The following is a 21692-nucleotide window of genomic DNA, read 5'->3' as shown; positions in this document are numbered from 1 at the left end:
TTATCTAGCAGCCGGGGTGGTGGAAATACTCTTGAGGGGGTAAAAAGAAACTGCTGACAAATCGGCATGTGTCCTTACCTTTATCATTTGTGAGAGGTCCCCAGCGTCTGCGAGTTCCAGTACTATATTTAGCTCATTCTCTTCAATGAATGACGCGTGGTATTTAATTACATTGGGGTGGTTCAATTGCTGTGGAGAGAAGGGACAGAGGAAAAAGGCAGAGTGTCAGTGACTGTTTAAATATTAACAAGACTCTGCGGGTCAGGAAAGCCTGCAAACATGAAGGCGGCAGAAACCAAAGCAGATGCTTGTATGAAGGTAAACAGGACAGTGTTTTAGGTATACCGGCGTCTTCAACACCAAACGACTTGAATGGAACACACATAACAGTGCTATAACCAGAAATTAAAGTAAAAAAAGGTAACAATTAGGGTTGACAAAATAATGCATCAATTTAGAGTGATTAATTACTTTAAAAAAATAATATTAAAAAAAATATATCAGTTCAACAGGGTGTGTGTGTGCATGTATATATTATATATATATATATATATATGTGTGTGTGTGTGTGTGAGTGTGAAAGAGAGAGAGAGAGAGAGAGAGAGAGAGAGATGTGCATATAAAATGTATACACTTGTTAAAGTTTAATAGTAAAGTTAAATAATTGTATATACACAATAATATTATTAATACCATTAAGAGTATGTATATAATTGCATTACTGCGTTTAACATGATAAAAGCCATTACTTTTTAAAAAGTATAATAAAATTATTTAGGTAATATTAGATTAAATATTTTTCATGTACATACATACAATTATAATTATTATTATAATAATGCACAACCTTCGCAACTAGACATTTAAATTGTTTTAAGATTTTTTGAAGATAATGTGATATGCCTAAAGTTCTGAATGGTTGCTAAGTGGTTGTTATTGTTAAGTGGTTGCTAGGGTCTTCTGGGTGGTCCAAAGTCAAAAAGCCCACCCTCAAGTCTCTCCATATGGCTTGGGTCCCTCCCTTATTGGAAGTCTAAGGGATTTTCCCCGCATTTTATCAACAACCAGGTGAAATGTATACTTAAGACATAATAGCACACCTCAAGCCACATGCTTTAAAGCATTAGTTCACTTCAAAATTTCCTGATAATTTACTCATCCCCATGTCATCCAAGATATTCATGTCTTTCTTTCTTCAGTCAAAAAGAAATGAAGGTTTTTGAGGAAAAGATTCCAGGATTTTTCTCCATATAGTGGACTTCAACAGCTACCAACGGGTTGAAGGTCTAAATTGCAGTTTCAGTGCAGCTTCAAAGGGCTTACACGTTCCCAGACGAGGAATAAGGGTCTTATCTAGTGAAATGATCAGCAAAAAAAAAAAAAAAAAAAAAAATGTACATACTTTTCAAGAAATTGAAGAAAGAAAGACAAACATCTTGGATGACATGGGGGTGAGTAAATTATCAGGAAATTTGAATTCTGAAGTGAACTAATCCTTTAAGGTATCATTCACGTATGTAGTTGAATATTAAAGGCGATGGGTTTGTTCACATCCTTTACGTATGAGCAATAGTAAAAGTGATGCTTGCCTTAGCAAACACTGCTAATAAACAGAAGAAAACAAACGCATTGAATCTTATGGCTGATGTTAACATTAGAAGCCAGACAGCAGCAGTGCACGATCCCCCCAGCCCAAGCCTTCAGCTTTTCCTTGTTTCCTGTTGGTTGGTCAATGAGTAGCAGAGTTGCGATCGGTTCATAGCGCTGAAGATGACTGGGGGTGGGGGTTGCAAAATAAAAGGAAACAAGTGTATCAATGAGAAGCGAGACAGGCAAAGGCCCTCGCGAACGGGAGGGTGTCGGGCCCCCGCTACGCGCTGTGACACAGCAGAGGGGGTTATTAAAGAAATGTTCATGCCCCGCGCTGATATAGGGGAGGACGTGTGCGCCTCTGTCGCCATCCTGTGACTTTCGTTAGATGTATTTTTGGATCACACAGCTGCAGCGAGTGCAGCCGGCGGTGTCAGCCCCATTCTTGCTTCCCCTTAGCTGGCACATCCAATGTGGCGGACATGAAACGCGGCGTGATGTTGACTTTAATCACGTTAAACGCTGTAATTTCACTCTCGTTTTCCGTTGGGAACAATATTAAGCCAACCCTCTGTTTACGACGAGGCAGATTACAGTGACAATTATATTATGCCAACTCACACTTGTGGGTTCTGGAAGCGATTTTGTAATCCCGGTAAGTCCTCTTGAGTCTCGAAATGTTAATAAAGTTGAGGGTCTGTGATTCGAATGGATTACTGTATCGATCCATTAAAAGGAATTCAAGTGAGAAATGGGAAACGGTACAAGTATGTTAGAATTGCTTGCGATTTCTGTTGATGATAAAATAAAATAAAAAACAGAAAGCAAAACATTTCCGCATAACAGCGTAATTTTGTTTACAATGTGAAACGGGAGGGTCTAAAAGTGACTGAAAAACAAATAGACAGATACATCGGGGAGGGGCGGCTCACATCGGTCTCCCTCATTATTTTGATTTGTGACTCTTTCATATTTTTCCCCAGCTTTGTCCACTGAGGTAGAAGGCATGAGTCTGTGTTCCACGCAAATGGCGTATTAGCGGCTTGAGGTGAGCTGGTTATAACGACTGAATTCATCAGCACTGGAGTAGAAATGATTGTGTAAAGGAGACAAAAAAAAAGGGGCAAATGAGAGACAGGAAGAGTAGGAGGAACACCAGGAACGAGGCCAGTGTTGCGGCAGCCTCTGACCCCAGCGCATTCGGTTGGCAAAGGGTCGTTAAGGAGCGTAACAGTGACCTCTTCACCCACCACCTCCGCTTCCTCCCATGGGAATGAAGGTATCTCAGGGGGCTTGGAAGTGTCAACTTGCTTCTTTCTAACCTATTCTTACACATTGATTTTATCGCTGGAGGTTGCCAGGTCACTGTACTGTCAGTTACCACAAAAATCACTCAAAAATCAATGATATTCCAAGCATGTGGGTAAAGACAAATCCTTTATGCTCATTTGAAGCAAAAAATTCTCTCAACTTTGTAGTTGGATTCCCACAGTCATCCATGTGGCCGAAATTCGTCAACTCTCGTAGAAAAGGAATGACTTCAGGTCACTGTGTTGCAGGAGATCTCAGTACGTGTGAACAGCCCTTTTGTCTTATTATTACTGTATATACAAAAGAGCAAGAATATAAAAAAACAGAAGTGTGAAAAAGGAAGCAATTATGCTGTCTCAAGGAGGATGAGTAGAGATGGAGACTGAAAACTGGCTCGGCAATGGACGGCAATCGGAGCTGAAGCAATTAACATGACAACACAGAGAGAAATGTGTGTGTATGTGCGTGTGTGTTAAGGGAAGGCTTATCCGACAACTGCTACAAAAACACAACAGAGCAGAGAGAAGCCAGACACCTCAGATCAGCTAGACGTCAGCTTTTATTGGTCTTGTCATTAACTTTCGTTAGCGCTTATGCTACCGCCAGCCGTAGCCTGTTTAAGGTGGTTTGAAGAACGACAAACGATTTACAAAGAAAAAAAAGAGATTAAGAAACATCAAAAGATTCATTGGAGAATGTGCTAAATTTCCTTAATGTTGCAGTGTTATCTTCATCCTCAATGTAAATGTGATTCATAAATACATATATATACAAAAATTAATAATTTTTTTTATTTTATATTTTTGTAAAGAAAATATAATATAGTGTAATGTAATTTAAATTAAATACCATATAATTTTATCATATTCATGGCTTTGCGGCCAATTAAAAGGTTGCAAGGGCATGCAATAATCTTAAATAAATAAAATAAAATGAAAAATTGCTAGCCAGAAAAAAAATCCTTATTGTCCTGCAAAACAAAATAAAAACTGTATTTTGTGGCACTGCAAAGAAAAGAAAAAACCTCAAGTCAATCTTGGCCTGGAGGAACGACACAAAGAGGACCGTGTTCTGCACTTGCCTAACAGAAGGAGAGAGGAGAATGAGGAAGAGCGAGAGACAGATAGAAAGAGCTGAAGGTCTAATCCAGATCAATTGTTTTCTGTCTCTGAATCTCTGTCTCTCTCTCCGAGTTTCTCTGGTATCGGGTCTCGGCAGAGGCACCTTTAGAGATCCTAATAGCGGCACATGGTGTCGGTCTCTCTTTTCTCTGGTTTCTTACCTTCAGGAGATCTATTTCTTTGATGCAATCTTGCCGGGCTTTGGCATCCATCAAGTCGAATATCTATCAAAAGATCAAAAGGGAGAGAGAAAGAGGAAGGAGAAAGTGTTACGGCATAAAGATGGAGAAAAAAAAAAAAAGGTAAAAAAAATGTTACTGGTACAGGGTAGTAGGGCAAGAAGGAGGGGGTACGTCAAACTGAAACCCAGGACCCCCAAACTTCTGCCTCAACACATCTACACCCCTCCTGCCTCAAGCATACCCGTTTTCATATATTCACCTGTATTTATGGGTCTGGAGAACTGTCAAGAAGATGGGAGCTCATTTTTAGTTCATCCAGTTTTTATTATGTTCCTTTGAAATACTTCATTTTGATTGGTCGGTCACAGCACTTGGCAGTCAAATACTTCTGTATATTAACCTCTAAACGGTTTAATTGTGCTTGTTTCATATCTGTCTGTCTGTCTGTCTAATTTTAATTTAGTTAACTTTTAAATCATCACTAACTCATTACTAATGAATGTTTTCATCTGTTAATTAAATGTATTTATTACTATATTTTTCAATTTACATATTTACCTGTATTCAATTATTTATCTTTTAATTTATCTTTATTTTCTAACCACTAAAATAATGTATCTATTTAGATTTTATTTCTTGATTTGTATTAACCAATTTATTTATTAGTATTAAATAACATATCTTTATTTATTCGTATTTAATTTTCTTAATTTATATTTACCACTAATTAATGTATTTATTTATCTTTAATTATTTATTTGTATTAAATAATTTAGTAGTATTAATTAATATTTTTAATTAATTAATTAATATTAATTAATAAATAAATATATTTAACATTTTGTTTATTATGTAAAATACAAATACATAAAAAAAAAAAAATGACCTATTTAAATAACATTTATAAAAAAAAAAAAACCCTCTTCATGTCCACATCCTAATAACTAAATTTATTTTGTGGTAATAACCGGCTGACAACAAAACAGCACAAACAATCTTGTTTAACAAAATCAAAAGCTGATAATCCCGACAGTATGTTAGATGTATCTGTTAAAACACTGTTTTGATCATGTCTGTCCTGATTATGATAAAGCACACAGTATAAACAGCAAACAGAAATGTTAACATCTCAAGGCCAAAGTCTGAAATCAACCCAAAACTTTCAAACCAAAAGAGAGTAAAAACTAGTCCTAAAGCAAATATTACATTCTTCATTCATGCAATCAGGGTTGCACAATATTTGCGTCAGGAAACATCACATATATTCATTATTCTAATCAAAAAAGGTGGAAATGTTGCCCATAGTGGACTTCCACCCTGACAGCTTTGAACCACATACAAAAATCATGGTGATTTGCATTGCAATATGTAAGAAATATTACATTTCTGTAGCTCTAAATGTGTTTTAAAGGAAGCTTGAACTTTCAAGTCAATTTTCATCTACTATAATAACACAAGTGGCAGTATTACGTGGATGAACTGCATTATGGGATATATTCGCTGAGTTAGGAGTGTTACTACCCGTCATTTTATAATGGCATATACAAAAATACCAATTCTTTCTCGGCTCATCATTAGTGTTAATAAAGTCAGCGGTAGTGACGGAGACGACCACTGTGGTGCGTTAGGAAAGCAGAAGCAATGGTATCCGGGCACCGCTTTTTTTTAATCTAGAGCTTGCCAATTATTTCTTCCAGCACGTCTGCTTTGCACATCCACAGGAAACTGTGCTTTGTGCTGGCTCTGTCTGTGAATATGTTTATGGCAAGAAAAGAAACACATTCAATCGTGATTATCAGCGTAAGAGCCAATCAGACTGTTCAAATGAAATTTGAGCAAATGTACTGAAGGCTGTTTTTATCTAAAGGGTGTTTTGGTGCTTTCCAATCGTTCAATCCAATACTGTTTTTAACTCATAATATTTTTTTTTTTTTTTTTTTTAATGCAAAACAACTTAATGTTCCAAAAAATACTTCTCTAAGCCAACAGCTTTAGATTAAAGTTGTTTAATTTGGAATTATGCATTGTAAAAAAGTGTTTAAAGTATTTACATTCCCCTTCAGATGAACAAATTTTATTCATCAAGACACAAGGACAACAATAAACTCTGGAAGGTTCAGATTCATGCTTCATCATTTACTATGACTGGACGACATACCCAATGTTTTAATTAGTGCTATTGAAATTAACACGTTTACGCATGCAATTTTTTCAGTTTAACATATTAACAATATTTAACGCAGCATCCGTTTTTTTCCCATAATCCTTTAGCTAGCGTTACATTATATGATCACGCTTTTATTCAAGCAAATTCTTTTAAACCTTTCAAGCACAACAAGACACAAAAGAGAATGCAGTGCTGTACTGGAGCACAGAAAGCTGCTTCAGAGAGTGCAGCGAATAATCTACCTATTAATATTTGCACTGTTTTAAGGGAAGATTTAGGGTAGGGGTAGGTATGGACATTAATAAAGCCTTAAACCACATGAATATGATGATGGTAGCACAATCTGATAGGTAGCATTTTTCGCTGTCGAATTGTGCTACCTACCGTTTTAATGGGAGGTAGCAAAACTTGAGCAGGTAGCATAGAAAACTGGCCGCATTAGGGCTTTTCACACTTAAAATAACCCTGGGTCATTTTAAACCCCAGTAAACGGAATCCTGGGTTATCTTGCTTCACGTTTCACACTGCTCATAATTTACCTGGGGTTAACAATTAATCCTGGGTATTCAAGCTGATATTTCACATTGTACATTCCTAAACCCTGGGTTAATTTTCTTATTTGCATATTTGCAGTGTCAGTATCACTGATTGGATAAATGCAGCATGCGACCTGTTTACGTAGCTCTAGCATTGCGCATCCTCACATTGCCAACTGTACTATCGAGTTTATTCTGAATGGACATTTCGCACTATAAAAGGTAAGAATGAAACGGTCTCTTCCTTACTCAAATTGTCGCATTTCCTGTCAGCATTTGACATTTTTCTACTCAAACGCTGAATTTACTGTTTATATACAATAAGCAGTGTTTCCATGACTGCCCAAAGTAGGCAAGTGAGTACGTGATTGGTTGTCTGTTGCTAAGTGTCTAGCTGTAACATTCTAACACCACATCATTTCACACTGTACAAGTTTGGCACCGCAATGAGGGGGTTAACACGGCAAAAGTGGTGTTAACCCCCGGGGTTAAAAGTGGTGTTTAGAACATTGATAAACCCGAGTTAAGCGCAGTGTGAAAAGCCCTATTGAGCTCTCTTTCACACTTGAACGAACAAAACACACAAAAGTATGCCAAAATGCCCATGTTGTCGAGTTTCCTTGTAAGCATAGTCTTAACTGAGTTAAATAAAGTCTTAAATTAACACAAAGAGTTGGGAAAACAGGATGCAGATTTGCGTCATGTGCGTCAGATCTTAAAGTGACAGAAGCCTAATAAACCTGCTGCAGTCTGCCATTAATGTTAATCATAGAACAAAAGAAAAAGAAAATCACTCACTGCTCTTAATTGAATAACTTTTGTACCTTTAATAAAAATTATATTTTAATCTATTGTTTCTACATTAATTTGGAGATTAAATGTGAAATTATTACAATATCAAAATATATTAAAAACTTTAAAGAGTTAGTTCACCCAAAAATGAAAATTATGTAATTTATTACTCACCCTCATGTCATTCCACACCCACTTCGGAGCGCCAAAGTCACGTGATTTCAGTAAACGAGGCTTCATTACGTCATAAGTGTTTCACAATTTCAATAGTTCACGTGACTTTGGCAGTTTGATACGCACTCCGGACCAGTGATTCGAATCAAAAACTGTATTTAGTATTTAACTGTAACTTTATTCGTAAAGCTTTGAAGCTTCATGAAGCAGTGTTTTGAAATCGGCCATTATTGTTGAAAAGTCGTTATTTTGTTTTTTTGGGGGCACAAAAAGTATTCTTGTAGCTTTATAATATTAAGGTTGAACCACTGTACTCACATGAACTGTTTTAAATACGTTTTTAATACCTTTCTGGGCATCTGAAAGTGTTAATTATCTTGCTGGCAATAGATGCCTCACAATAGATGCCTCGGAACACAAATTAAGATATCGATGGCTATCGGATTTCATCAAAAATATCTTAATTTGTGTTCCGAAGATGAACGAAGGTCTTATGGGTGTGGAACGACACGAGGGTCAGTAATTAATGACAGAATTTTCATTTTTGGGTGAACTAACCCTTTAACGTTAAGTGCGATTCATTAATTTGCAATGATTTATTGCTAAAAATACCTAATATATTTAACTATAATGCAAGACCTGTAATTTACCGACGTAAAACATACACTAAAAACCTCAGAAAAGTGCAGAAATATTGCTAAACCTTTTTTTTTGGGAATAAAGACATTAAATGACAAAGGGAAGTTCTTACCTGCACTTTTTTCAAAGCTACTGGAGTATGGTCTAGTATGTATGTAGCTCGATAAACCTCGCTGAACTGCCCCCTTCCGATCTTCTTTTCAATGGCAAAATTGGCTAAATTGTTATAGCCCATATCCTGTTGGATTTTCTGGAAATAAAGTACAAAACATTAAGTACATTTCAAGAAAGCGAAATGCACATCAGACAGCTTTCGTTTTGAGCTTCCATTGGTCTTAAATCTAAAATGACAAAACAAACATGTCCCCACAGATTGGCCATTGCTAGCCAAACTCCATGATTGTTTTTGTTTATATGCCAAGAGATGGAAGAAAACTCTCGGGGGCATTGGGGATAGGTGTCATTAGGGTGATATGTCAGGGCAAGAGAGTGTGGGAACGAATCAACATTAACCATCCACATTGAATCCAAAGCACCGTATGAATCTTTGCCGTATACTGTCTGGACGAATCAGGCGAGTGGTGACATCCCTACTTCTGAAGTGACTTATGCTGGACCAGTTAGTGACAAACTGCCTCGAGTGCTCTTCCCAAGAAGCGTGCGGCGCCTTGACACTTGTGCTCTAAAATTAAAAATCTAAACAAAACCTAGAATCAGCCCCTCGGAGATGGCGTGAGCAAATAAATAAATAAATTAATTAACACTCTGACCTTTAGAGGCTTTTCGAGTGTAAACTTTAATCCAGCAAACATTCTGGCAACTGGAGGTGACAGATAGTGGAACGCAATGTCATGTCATGCCGAACTGGCCAAAGATGGCCATAAGATGGCCTTGAAGGCAAATTATATTGTGAAGATGGCAAAGGGAGGGGAAGGATGACACAATTGTAGTCTTGTAAACAAACAAAATCTCTTTTATTTATAGTCATGGCATGCATTTTCATATTGTGGTTCCAAGCAAGCTTAAGCTTCACACAACTCCCTGAAATGTTCATCCATTAAGATATTCAGTCATAGCAACAAATGACAGCTCAATGTGAACAGCATCAGTGCCTTTCTTACAATACAAGAATACTTGGACGATCTGTCAAATCCATCAACATTATTGTGTAAAACTGTCTGATATATATAACAGGTTGAACTGAAATAAATGAGTTGGAAGAAGCACTGCAACTTGACTAGATGCCGGAGGGGTGGATGTAGATCAAGGGGCGACCAATTTAAGAATTTCATTGTTTTCTAACTTGACAGCTTTAAGGGAAAAAAAAGGTGTGAGCCAAAGAATTGCCCCATCCAATTAACACACTGAGGTAGCTTGTTTTTCCATGTGACAACACGCTCTCAGCCCCTTCTTCCAGGGACACATCTGGTGCAGCAGAAGAAGCGCTCTCTTCCTGCCACCGCAGCGAAGAGAGAAAGCTGGATCTGACTAAATGTAACAATATCAAGCTAATATACAAGACACCAGGTTTCTTGGCAACATTTAGTTATTGTGTCAAATCCAGAGAGGTTATTGGGGGGAAAAAATGGTTATTTAAACAATAACAAGTTAGAAAATTCATGTTTTTCTAGGTTACACAAACTGAGGGGAAACAACACAGGGTGCTCTAACTGAAATAAAATAGGTTTAAGTTAAAGTACTAAAAATAAAAATGAAAAAATGCTAAATGGAAATATAAAAAAAACTGATAAAATGAAAAAAGCACATAAAAATGACTAAAACCAACAGAAAATATAAAACAGTCATTGAAAATATGATATTAATAATGGTAAAATAACACTGATTAGTTAAATTATTAAATTAATTTAAAATATAATTCATACATTTCAATATCTGCTTGACTCATCATATTCAAAACCTTTTCAGCCATGTGGAAAACATGCAGAAAAATGCATTGAGAAAAAAGAAAAAGAAAAAAGGAAATGACAAGTGGTCGATCGATATATCGCCACAGCTGATATTGGCCGATGTGTCGGAAGCAGGGCTTTTATTTTGATGCCATTTTAAAACTTTTAAATTTCACAAACCTTGCAGACTTAGTCGAATCCAGCTGTCAGATATTCTGAAGTGCGCATTTGTTGCATGAACGTGTGTTACTCTGTGCGTGATGGTCGGTCCGTGCACAGCTTCACTGGAGACACGCAATCGACAAACTTTAAACCCTTAATTTCAAACTATGCTGCACTATTCAGTTGCCCACTATGTCATATTGACCTTGTCTTGATTTGAAAAAAAAAATAAATGAATAATAATTATTTCCAGTGTGCACAAACTTACCAGGTTACTGAGTGCCCTGTTGGTTACAGAGTTTACTTCCTTTTTATTCATATCTATCTATCTATCTATCTATCTATCCATCTATCCATCTATCCATCCATCCATCCATCGTTTACCTTCAATTATTTAAAAAAAACTTGTATACTTTTTTTTTTTTACTTAATAGTTACACCACATGAAGTTTTAGAGACTTTAAATTAAAAATGTTAACTTTTTTTTTTTTTTTTTTTTAAATAGTATGCTAATCTTCAAAACCATATGAAACCAACATAATACACAGAGTACACAACTTGGCATCTGTGTTTTAATGTAGATTTTTAAAAGATTTTTCTTTTCTAAATTGTAGACACTCTTATACGTCACTGACCCATAGACGATACATATGTATCATGTTGATTTGGTCAGCAGCGGATGGTCCGCAGAGGGGCACGGCATTGCTTTCACTCCCCACATGGTCGCTTGACAAATGTTAGCATGAGCCTCTAAAGCGGCATGACAAGCGCATGCTGAGAGCAAAGTCGAGCTAATGTGTTCTGGCATGCGGCTTGCTAATCACACATTTACATATGCAATGACCTACATTTGCATGTCAGCTCGCGCACTGTCCGGCCTGATTAACGACGGGCACCTCCCAGCGCCGGGGAGGCCGGCATAGCGGCGGGAGGAGGCCAGAGGGTGGCGGCTTTTTTGGCAGCCGAAGGGACGCACTGCCAGCCAGGATTAGGCCTGACGCGGCCTGAGCTCCAGACACTTCATTAGAGGTAATCTGTTTAGCAGTGGGCAGTGTATGTAAACTTCACAGGCCATTTGCGGCACCTTTCTGCCCCCTGGCCTTGCCTTCAAAGGGCAGCAGGGGCGCCCTGACTGACAGCTTGTCTCATCCGTGGCTTTGCGCTGTCACACAATTTAGAGCACCGAGCTGACACGAGATGAACCGCAGCAGCCGAGGATCTCCACGACCGCCGGGGTCACTCGACAGCGGCGTGACGCGGTTTGTACAGATTGCAGCTTGCAGGAGGGGCGAGAGCTCGAAGGGCTCGTTGCTGCTCTGCAGGAAGTGGAGAAAACAAAAATAACACACGGAGGTGGGAGGAAAGGGGCCAAGAATGCCTTGCATTGGGATGCTGAACAACTTTTATGCAAAGCTTTCTATTAAGATGTCAGCGAAAAATTGCAGGAAAAAAAATCCAGTCTATTGTCAATAGCATACCGATGTATAAAACATAATTCTCAAAACAGCTTTTTGTCATGTGACCAACTTGAACATGAGCGAAATCTGCGTGGGGAACTTTTCCGTTCTCAGACAAAACTCCCAAATTCGCTGATTCCTATTGAAATGACTGGATTACGCTTACAAAATTTAGCTGAGCAACAGTAAATGTGATCACACCTCTCACTCCAAGGACAATGATTATACCAATAACAATAACTATAAAGTTTGAAATTTTTTTTTTTTTTAAAGTTTCTAATGTTATGAGAATAGAATTGTCTGAGAAGAGGGAAATGAGAACAGAGAAATTCAGTGAAGTACTATACTGTAGTTGTTCATACTACAACTATAACAATAACGACACAGAAGTGATATAGTTGGTATGATTTTCAGAACAATTTTTTTTCCAGATGATGGAATAATAAAAACAGTTAATCAGAATTCATCCTGCTTTAAAGAATTTAAGCATTTAAAGAGGCAGATGACAAAACGATAGCACACTTATAACAATATGGTGTGGATACTAAAATAGTTATCGTTCTTGGTGTGAATGGCCTTTAGTCTTGATCCATCGTTTCGGTTAAAGGGTTAGTTCACCCAAAAATAAAAATTCTGTTCCAAACCTGTAAGACTTTCATTCATCTTCAGAACACAAATGAAGATCTTTTAGATGAAATCTGGGAGCTTTCTGTCCCTCCACTGACAGCTACACAACTAAAACTTTGGCGCTTTTTCATAAAGAGATCGTAAAACTAATCCATATGAACTGAGCGGTTTAGTCCAAATTTTCTGAAGAGGCTTGATCGACTTTATATGATGAACAGATTGAATTTAGGCTTTTATTCACATATAAACATTGATTAGCGAACATAAACAGAAGCTCAACCGAGCCGGTTTGAACAAACTTCTTGCAGAAGCTCAAACGTGCTGCGTAACACGAGAATGAACCTCACTGGTTCTTGCAGAAGCTCAAACAAGTTGCGTAACACACGAGAATGAACCTCATTGGTTCTCGCACTTCAAGCAAACATGCTTGAGCTTCCATTTACCACAACTGATGTGCGAGTTGATGAATGTATGTGGATAAAAGCCTAAATTCAATGTTCATCATATAAAAAGTGACTGAGGGCCCTATTTTAACAATCAAAGCACATGGTCTAAAGTGCATGGTGCAAGTGTGCTTAGGATGTGTCCGAATCCACTTTTGCTAGTTTAAGGATGGGAAAAATGGTCGGCACCTGGCGCATGGTCTAAAAGGGTTGTCCCGATTCTCTTAATGAGTAAAGGTCTCATCTCCCACTCCCTTTAAAAGCCAGTTGCACTCATGCCATGGCGGATTCGCTATTTACGTGGCGGAATTTGCAAGCGGAAAAACTGAGCACTTCTCTAGCAAGGAAACAGATCTGCTCGTGCGCGAGGTTAAAGCGCAAACAGACCATCTAAGGGAAAAGCCTGATTCCACAAAAGCATTTTTAACTCTATGCACACAATAATAATCTTTTACATTGTAATCCTTTTATTTTTAATATTTGGCATGTTTTTGTGCTGCTGCGCGTCCCTGTGTGTGTAATAAGCAGAGTGTATGTGCGTTGTGCACCTGCATATAGGCGCACATTACTAACGCGCTCCTTAAATAACAAAAAAAATACTGCGCCATTGACTTTAGACTAGGTTTCAGTTGGACAGTGACGCAGTCTATTTCAGTTGCCTCAAAATAGTAACGTGCCAACAATGCCCCTGAACATCTTGTTTTCAGACCAGCACGCCCATGGGCGCAAAAATGGCCGCAAATGCATTTGCTATTTAAACCATGTGGCGCAGGACGTAAAAATGATAACTGCATCGGGCTGAAACTAGCAAAAAACACTGGTGTTGCGCCTGGCGCCGCTTTGCGCCGAGTGTATGATTGGGCCCCGAGTCTCTTCAGAAAATTTGGACTAAACTACTCAAATCTTATAGATTCGTTTTACAAACGTTTATGAACTTTTTAAAGCATCACAGTGTCAGTTACGTAGCTGTCAATGGAGGAACAGAGAACTCTCAGATTTCATCAAAAAGATCTTCATTTGTGTTCCGAAGATGAACAAAAGTCTTACTGGATTGGAACAACATGAGGGTGATTAATTCATGACAGAATTTACATTTTTGGGTGCACTATCCCTTTAAATAAATTAAAAAAAAAAAAAAAAAAAAAAGGTCAGAGGGGACGGAAGATGCAGCAGAGCATGCCGGGTAAATGACTCAAAGGGACAACACATCACAGGAGCAACAGCAAACGATGGAGGGTTGGCCACTGGTGACACAAGTGTAAAAAGAGAAATGCAGACATGCAGCCGTATGACAGGGGATGTGAGATAGGAGGAGGAGGAGAATGACGGAGGATGGGGCGGCAGCACTGTGGAGACTAGGTGTGAGCTGACAGCACAACACTGCCAGCGGCTGCCAAGGAAAGGACAACCGAAGCGCTGAAGAGGTGGTAGAGTAGCAAGACGGGCTTAGTGGTGGTAGTGTTGGTTGGTTGGTGGGTGCTGGAGGGGGGATCTTCGTGGTGGGGGGAACAAGGCAGGAGATCCTGTTCGCATCCTTTTCATCAACGTCTCTCTCCAGGCCCAGCCCATGCAATATTTATACCTCCATCGCCCCGCTCCTCTTCAATCTGCTCCAGTATTTAAAGCCCTTGCTTTACAAGGGGATTTTGCTTCGCCGAAAAATCCGCCGTGACGATTAAAATCGGATCTGAAGATCTCGCCCTCCCACTCGCTCTCAGAGCAAATGCGCCATCAAATATGCACGCCTTACCGACTCATCCGGCATCTCCTATGCATATCCATCAAACCTTGGGGACTTTAAGATATGATATCATATGCGTGATTGCATTCACAATTCAGCATTTTTGGTTGCTTTTTTTCCAAGGGAATACGAGTTGAACTTAAATGCTTGTTGCGAGTCTTGTAAAAGTCATTCTTTTAAGCTGTCATGGTGTAATCCATTGCCAGACTTACCTTGAGTGTTGCCTTCAAATTAATGTCAAATATCTTATATGTATATTGATGACAGCAGGCCTGAAGTTTTCACCCACAGCTGTACTCGACAACATGTTGTAAAATAAGACCAATCAATATGACCGGTCAAGGAAGTTCGAGCGATATTGGATTTTGTGCGATAACTAAGGTTAATCCTTTCAATCGTGAGTTTAAAATATTCTAGCTGACCCCAGAGTGAGTTTTTTTTTTTAAGGCAACCATTATTTTAGAACATTTGCCCTTATTGTTTCCATGGTCATGTGTCATACTTGTCACGTAACACTAGTATCGCTATTATTTTGTTTTTCCTTTTTTATTTAAAATATTCACTAACTTGCTTAAAGGGGCAGCCAAAGCGCGAAAGCACAGTTTGAATCTGGCAGTTATGTGACGTCACTGAACTTCTAAATCCCATATGTGGGAACGTACTGCTCAAAAGGTTAAAAAAGCCAAATTCTAATTTATCGGCCAATACCTTTTGAAGTAAGTATATCTGAAAGAGTACAGGAGCCCAAATCCCAGAACCAACTTGCAACCAAAAATCCCTAAAATAACCAAGAACCAGTATTTATAAACTCATTTAATACATTTTGGACTCCTATAGTCTCTATGCCTGGGCTGTCCCATCCAACTAAAGAAATTCATACATATTCAAAATATCTATTTTAAAAACTTCTGGGTTCAGCTTTTCCCTTACCTTAGTTATCAGCAAAATTCAATATCTGTCGACTGGTCGACTTCTAGTACAAATATAAATCAAAGTATACAAGACATTTGACTATAGTTTGAAAGCAAAGCTAAAGGTTTTAAGAGGGACTTTTAACAATTACAAGCCTGAAAAATCAGAGAACTCTTTTTTTTAAATTCTCTCCAGATAAGGGAAACCCAAAATACATTTTGTCAATCATCTTATTACAGTAATAAACAAGTATGAACAGTAAATTACCAACAGTAATGTTTCAATGCTGTTTCATGTTTTCCTATATCAATTAGGCCCAGATGTAAGCATTCAGAAGATGAAGATGTTTTTACATTGACCAAATAAAATGTTTTATTTTCACCAGATGAAAAACACAATGTATGTGACAAGGCTTGTTTCACTTTTAAAACATGATCTTCTAAATATCCATCAAAAGTGTTTAAAGGGATAGCTCACCCAAAAATGAATTATCCCATGATTTACTCACCCTCAAGCCGTCCTAGGTGTTTATGACTTTCTTCTTTCAGATGAACACAATCTGAGATATATTTAAAAATATCCTGGCTTTATAATAAGAATAAATCTTTATAAAAGATTTATAATGGTGGTGAACAGGGGGCGTGTTTTGAAGACCAAAATAAATGCATCCACTCATCATAAAAAAATAATCCATACGGCTCCAGGGGGTTAATGAAGGCTTTCTTAAACGAAGCATTGGGATTTTATAAGAAAAATATCCATATTTAAAACTTTATAAAGTAAAATAACTAGCTTCCGGCAGACGGCCGTACACATCGTTTTGTGGCGGAAAAGTGAACTCTGACATGACGCGATGACGAACACAGAAGTGTATAGGATAGAGCAAAACAAAACACCGGTCACGAATTAGAAGTCTAAAACAAGAAATTTTAAATAGAAATGTCAGAGGATTTTGATATAACAGAAGAGGAGCTTCAGTTTGTTGCACAGATCTATTTGTTTAAATCGCGAGAGGCGTCGAAGCTTACGATACTACATCATGCGTCATACAATACTCATTTGGTGCAAGTCTACTTGCACAGTATGTGTACGGTCGTCTGTCGGAAGCTAGTTACTTTACATTATAAAGTTTTATATGTGGATAAAAAACAAAAAAAACAAAAAAAAAAACACCATCACTTCACTTCAGAAGGCCTTTATTAATCCCCTGGAGCCGTATAGATTATATTTATGATGGATAGATGCATTTATTTTTGGCTTCAAAACACCACCCCTTCACTACCATTATAATGCTTGGAGGAGCAAGGATATTTTTAAATATATCTCTGATTGTGTTCATCTGAAAGAAGATAGACATATACACTTAGGATGGCTTGAGGGTGATTAAATCATTGGATAATTTTCATTTTTGGGTGAACTATCCCTTTAATGAAGACAGATTTACACGCACAAGAACGATGCTGCCCAAATGCTCATGTAAAATAAAAAAAATTAAAATAAATAAATGAGGGCCGATATCTGATGTTCAAAAAGCTTGTATCGGCAGCCATTAATCAGCGTACAAACATTCAACCTCTAATTTGAATGTAACTCAAGACAACAATAATGGAGTCAGACGATTGGAGAGAATTAGTCTGGGGGTGTGAAAAGGAAGTACGACAAAAGAGAGATTAAGAGAGAGAACGAGGAAGTGAGAGAGCAAAAGACTGCTAAAAGCAGCAGATTTCCAACACCTCTGTCTCTGGCACTGGAAACACATGATGGCTCCTGTGTGCAGGAAACGTTGCTTGTGCAGAGAGCAGAATCTCATTATCACCTCTCACCCGGCACAGCAGAGAGACAGCCGGAGCAGACCGCCGCCTGTCTCTCTGCGGGTGGATTGACAGACACGGGGAGATTTGACGGGGGCAGATGTGGATGTGGAAGAGGGCGACAGGCTCGTGCTACATGCTGCTAAGCAAGCAGGTGGTGAGTCAGGATGGTAGAAACGGGGAAAAAAAAAAAAAAAAAAAAAAAAAAAACTCAAGTGGCTTTGTAGAACGGCTTTATAACAAGATTACAAAGAAAGTTTGGCTAGACTGCAGGTGTGTTTGTGTTTATGTGTGAGAGAACACAAACCTGTGGCTGAAACACTGGCACCGGTGGCTGCTGGCCTTGTGATTGGGCGTCCATTGTGACAGCAGCAGTTCCTTACACCCCTGCGAAACAAACAAACAAAACAAAATAAGATGTATCAACCATTCTCGGCACGGCTACAGAAACAAACCCTCCCTCTGTGTAATAATCTCCAGTGAAGGTGGATGTGTGAATCTGGTAATAGAATTAGGGTCCGGAGTAGCACTCCTGACAATCACGCGCTGCCGCGGAAACGGCTGGCCTGCGTCACCTCGCCCGAGGAACCCGATCCGACGAGAACACAACACCCACTGTGTTAATGAGACCTGTCAAAGAGCCATGGTACTGGAGACCCTTCAAACTGAATAGTAAACATCAATTGCTAAATCCATTGTTAAAACTTGAAGCCTATTCGTAGAGTGCTAGAGGAAATTGTCGCAAAAATATTATTTGAATGCGTGTAGTGAAATACAGTCACAATACTATACACCCACAATTACAGTTTAAGATGAGAAGGTATAGGACCAGGTCCACCACCGAAACTCAATATTATTATCAGTTAGATGATCTCTAAATTAGTCAATTAGTAATATACCAATACATAATGATATTACTTATTCTGTATTCTTCTGAAATCATTATTTCCAGTAGATTAAGTGGATTACTGCACATCTGTGTCCTGGATAGGTCAAACTGAAGGCAATGAATGAATGAAGCATTTGGGATATAATCTGGACCTTTTGATTTCTGTCTATTGCTGACTTGGCAAATTGACTGGCAAGAGACTATGGCAGCATCGGGTCCCTAAAACTGAAACTGTAACTAAATTAACAAATTGTATTTGGCAAGTTTTAATATTCTCATTACAAATCTGGTAAAAATCTGCACACTCTGTCCACTACATTGTTTGAAATGTGAGTTGTTTGTTGAAGATATTTTCCTGTTATCACTGTAAACCTGCTTTAAAACAATCTGTATTGTATGAAGTGCTATATAAATGCAGTGACTTAACTTAGTTAGCTAATTAACAGCAATGAATAATGGATATTTTGTTTTCAAAAATTTTGGTGGTGTATTGCGTACAATGTGTTACTTTAATTTTTGAATAAATTCAATGTTAATTCAGAAACAGTGAACGTTATCTGGAATCATTAAATAATATCATCCTGATCTCTAGTTATCCATTTTAGGACGTTATATAAAAAAAAAAAAAAAAACATACAGCTTAACCACAAATGTCAACCCAAAGATTCCTTCATTATTTACACACACAAAAACCAAACCTTCAATAACAACCGCCCATAGAGCACCTAATATCTGTTCGTAGAGTCTACTGCTCCTCGAAAGCCTACAGAGGCATTAATGTGGGCACAATAAAGCGTATGTGCAAGTAAGAAACAGTGAAGACGTGTTGTCTTTGCAGAGCCGACGATGAGAAGGAATAAATTAGGCCTGAGCTCTCGTCGGTGACAGAGAGGAAATACAAAAGATGGCTGCGTGCTTTTCTTTACATCAAGCCGGGAGATGGGCCTGTGCGTGCAGCAGCCATCAAAATTTTTAATGATTGCTCGGTTGTCACTTCACTGCAGCGTGCAGCTCGGGTGAGCTTGCCGTGTCCTCACTGTACTGAAGGAATATGAGCAAGGGGTTAAAAAAAAAAAAAAAACACTCCTTTCATAGAAAGGCCATTTACATGTCGCTCACCGTGGTGAACGTCCGTCTCCGCGCGTTGTCAGGGCTGAGTGGATCGAGGAGCTCGAGCCAATTAAAATACCTCATGCCGGTGAATGGAGAAATGGAGCTGAAGCTGTCACCATGGCAAAATAAAATCAGCCCGGTTTGTTGAAGGTTAATAACACTAATTAAGCACCAACCCCACGTCTGAGATTTGAGTGGCAGTGCGAGCAGAACAGGGTTTGTTGCCACCGAAGATTTGTTTCTGTTTGCCATTTTTGCAGTTTAGCTAAATTTGTCTCTACATTAAGGATTGTAGAAACTGCTTGCGTGACGCTTTTTCTCTGGGGAAGAAACTAGTCATTAAAGCCACACATTTAAACAGCCTCTCTACGAGTATGTCATTAGTATTGGAAGGGTAAGTTTTTAAACACAAGAGCTCCCAAAAAGAGTACTTACATAATACACTCTATGTTCTTCCTTTACAAAGCTTCAAAAGATAAGGTGAAAAATTCTGGGCACTAATTAGCAGTTTGAGACTGCAGTCAATGGACGCTCCTAATGGCAATGTACAACACTGCTGTTGTCTCCCTATTATGATTAAAAAACAAACAATTTTACACAATTCTGTGAATCGGAGTGACAAATCAAACTGCAATCATGCAGGAATTGAGTTTTAAAGTGAACATGAAATGCTATTTGTAACCATTTTACTTCTCCAATGTGACATATTCCAGAGGATAAAAATACAATAACTGTATTATTTAAAAAATTTACTATAATACTGTGACACCAAAAATGGATGGATGGATGGATGGATTTAATGAACAAATGAAATGCTACATAAATGCTTGATATGTAGTTTAAACTAAAATAATGATGAACTCACTGTGTCACGTAATCCATCAAGTCATGTCGCAATAAAGACATAACACACATGAATTAAATAAAACATCCATGAATGAGTGCATGATGGAGAAAATTTTTTTTAATTCTCTCTCTGTTGACTATCGTAATGTTGCATTCATAGTCCCGTTCGCTCACCAGGTTGATGCTTAGGAATGCTCCAGTATGGCCTCTGTATGTAGCTTTTAACAAGATCCACTCATTTAAAGGGTTAGTTCATCCAAAAATGAAAATTCTGTCATTAATTACTCACGCTCATGTTGTTCCACACCCGTAAGACCTTTGTTCATCTTCGGAACAAAAATTAAGATATTTTTGATGAAATCCGATCGCTCAGTGAAGCCTCCAATGCCAGCGAGACAATTAACACTTTCAAAGCCCAGAAAGCTACTAAAGACATATTTAAAACAGTTCATGTGACTACAGTGGTTTAACCTTAATGTTATGAAGCGACGAGAATACTTTTTGTGCGCCAAAAAAAACAAAACAAATAACGACTTCAAGCAACAATATCTAGTGATGGGCGATTTCAAAACACTGCTTCATTAAGCTTCAAAGCTTAACAAATCTTTTGTTTCGAATCAGTGGTTCGGAGCATGAATCAAACTGCCAAAGTCAAGGCCCCCTGTGGTGAACCACTGAAATTTCGAAACACTTATGACAAAACGAAGCCTCGTTTACTGAAATCACGTGACTTTGGCAGTTTGATAGCTGTTTGATACACGCTCCGAACCACTGATTCGAAACAAGATTCGTAAAGCTTCGAAGCTTCATGAAGCAGTGTTTTGAAATTGCCTATCACTAGATATTGTTGAATAAAGTCGTTATTTGTTTTTTTGGAGCACAAAAAGTATTCTCGACGCTTCATAACATTAAGGTTGAACCACTGTAATCACGTGAACCGTTTTAAATGTGTCTTTAGTAGCTTTCTGGGCTTCTAAAGACCACTGAGCCATTGGATTTTATGAAAAATATCTTAATCTATGTTCCGAAGATGAATGAAGGTCTTATGGGTGTGGAACGACATGAGAGTGAGTAATTAATGACAGAATTTTCATTTCTGGGTGAACTAACCCTTTAAGACTCCTTAAATGATATTAACATTTTCTATTTAGCTAATAAAAATCTAAATAATTACAGCTATGTGGAGATTATTATCTCAGTGAGAGAAGTTCTGTGTAAACGAGATAAAAACAGCATTCTGTCAGCAGGTAGGATATTTCATAATCTAGACCA

General features: G+C 38.1%; 1 protein-coding gene across 1 annotated transcript in view; it reads right to left on the bottom strand.

Moving 5' to 3' along the window:
- nek7 (NIMA-related kinase 7) overlaps window positions 1–21692 on the bottom strand; it is a 74503-nt gene that overhangs the window by 33407 nt on the left and 19404 nt on the right. Inside the window, exons 2-5 of the mRNA XM_051910856.1 lie at window positions 17880–17959; window positions 8625–8762; window positions 4184–4246; window positions 79–189 (exon numbers count right to left, since the gene is read on the bottom strand). Of these exons, the coding sequence (XP_051766816.1) occupies window positions 79–189; window positions 4184–4246; window positions 8625–8762; window positions 17880–17933 (366 nt within the window). The 5' untranslated portion in view covers window positions 17934–17959. The remainder of the gene's footprint in view (window positions 1–78; window positions 190–4183; window positions 4247–8624; window positions 8763–17879; window positions 17960–21692) is intronic.

The sequence above is a fragment of the Ctenopharyngodon idella genome, chromosome 10 (genome assembly GCF_019924925.1).
Source record: "Ctenopharyngodon idella isolate HZGC_01 chromosome 10, HZGC01, whole genome shotgun sequence".
In the NCBI taxonomy this organism is placed as follows: Eukaryota; Metazoa; Chordata; class Actinopteri; order Cypriniformes; family Xenocyprididae; genus Ctenopharyngodon; species Ctenopharyngodon idella.
This window is presented reverse-complemented; position numbering and strand designations above follow the sequence as displayed.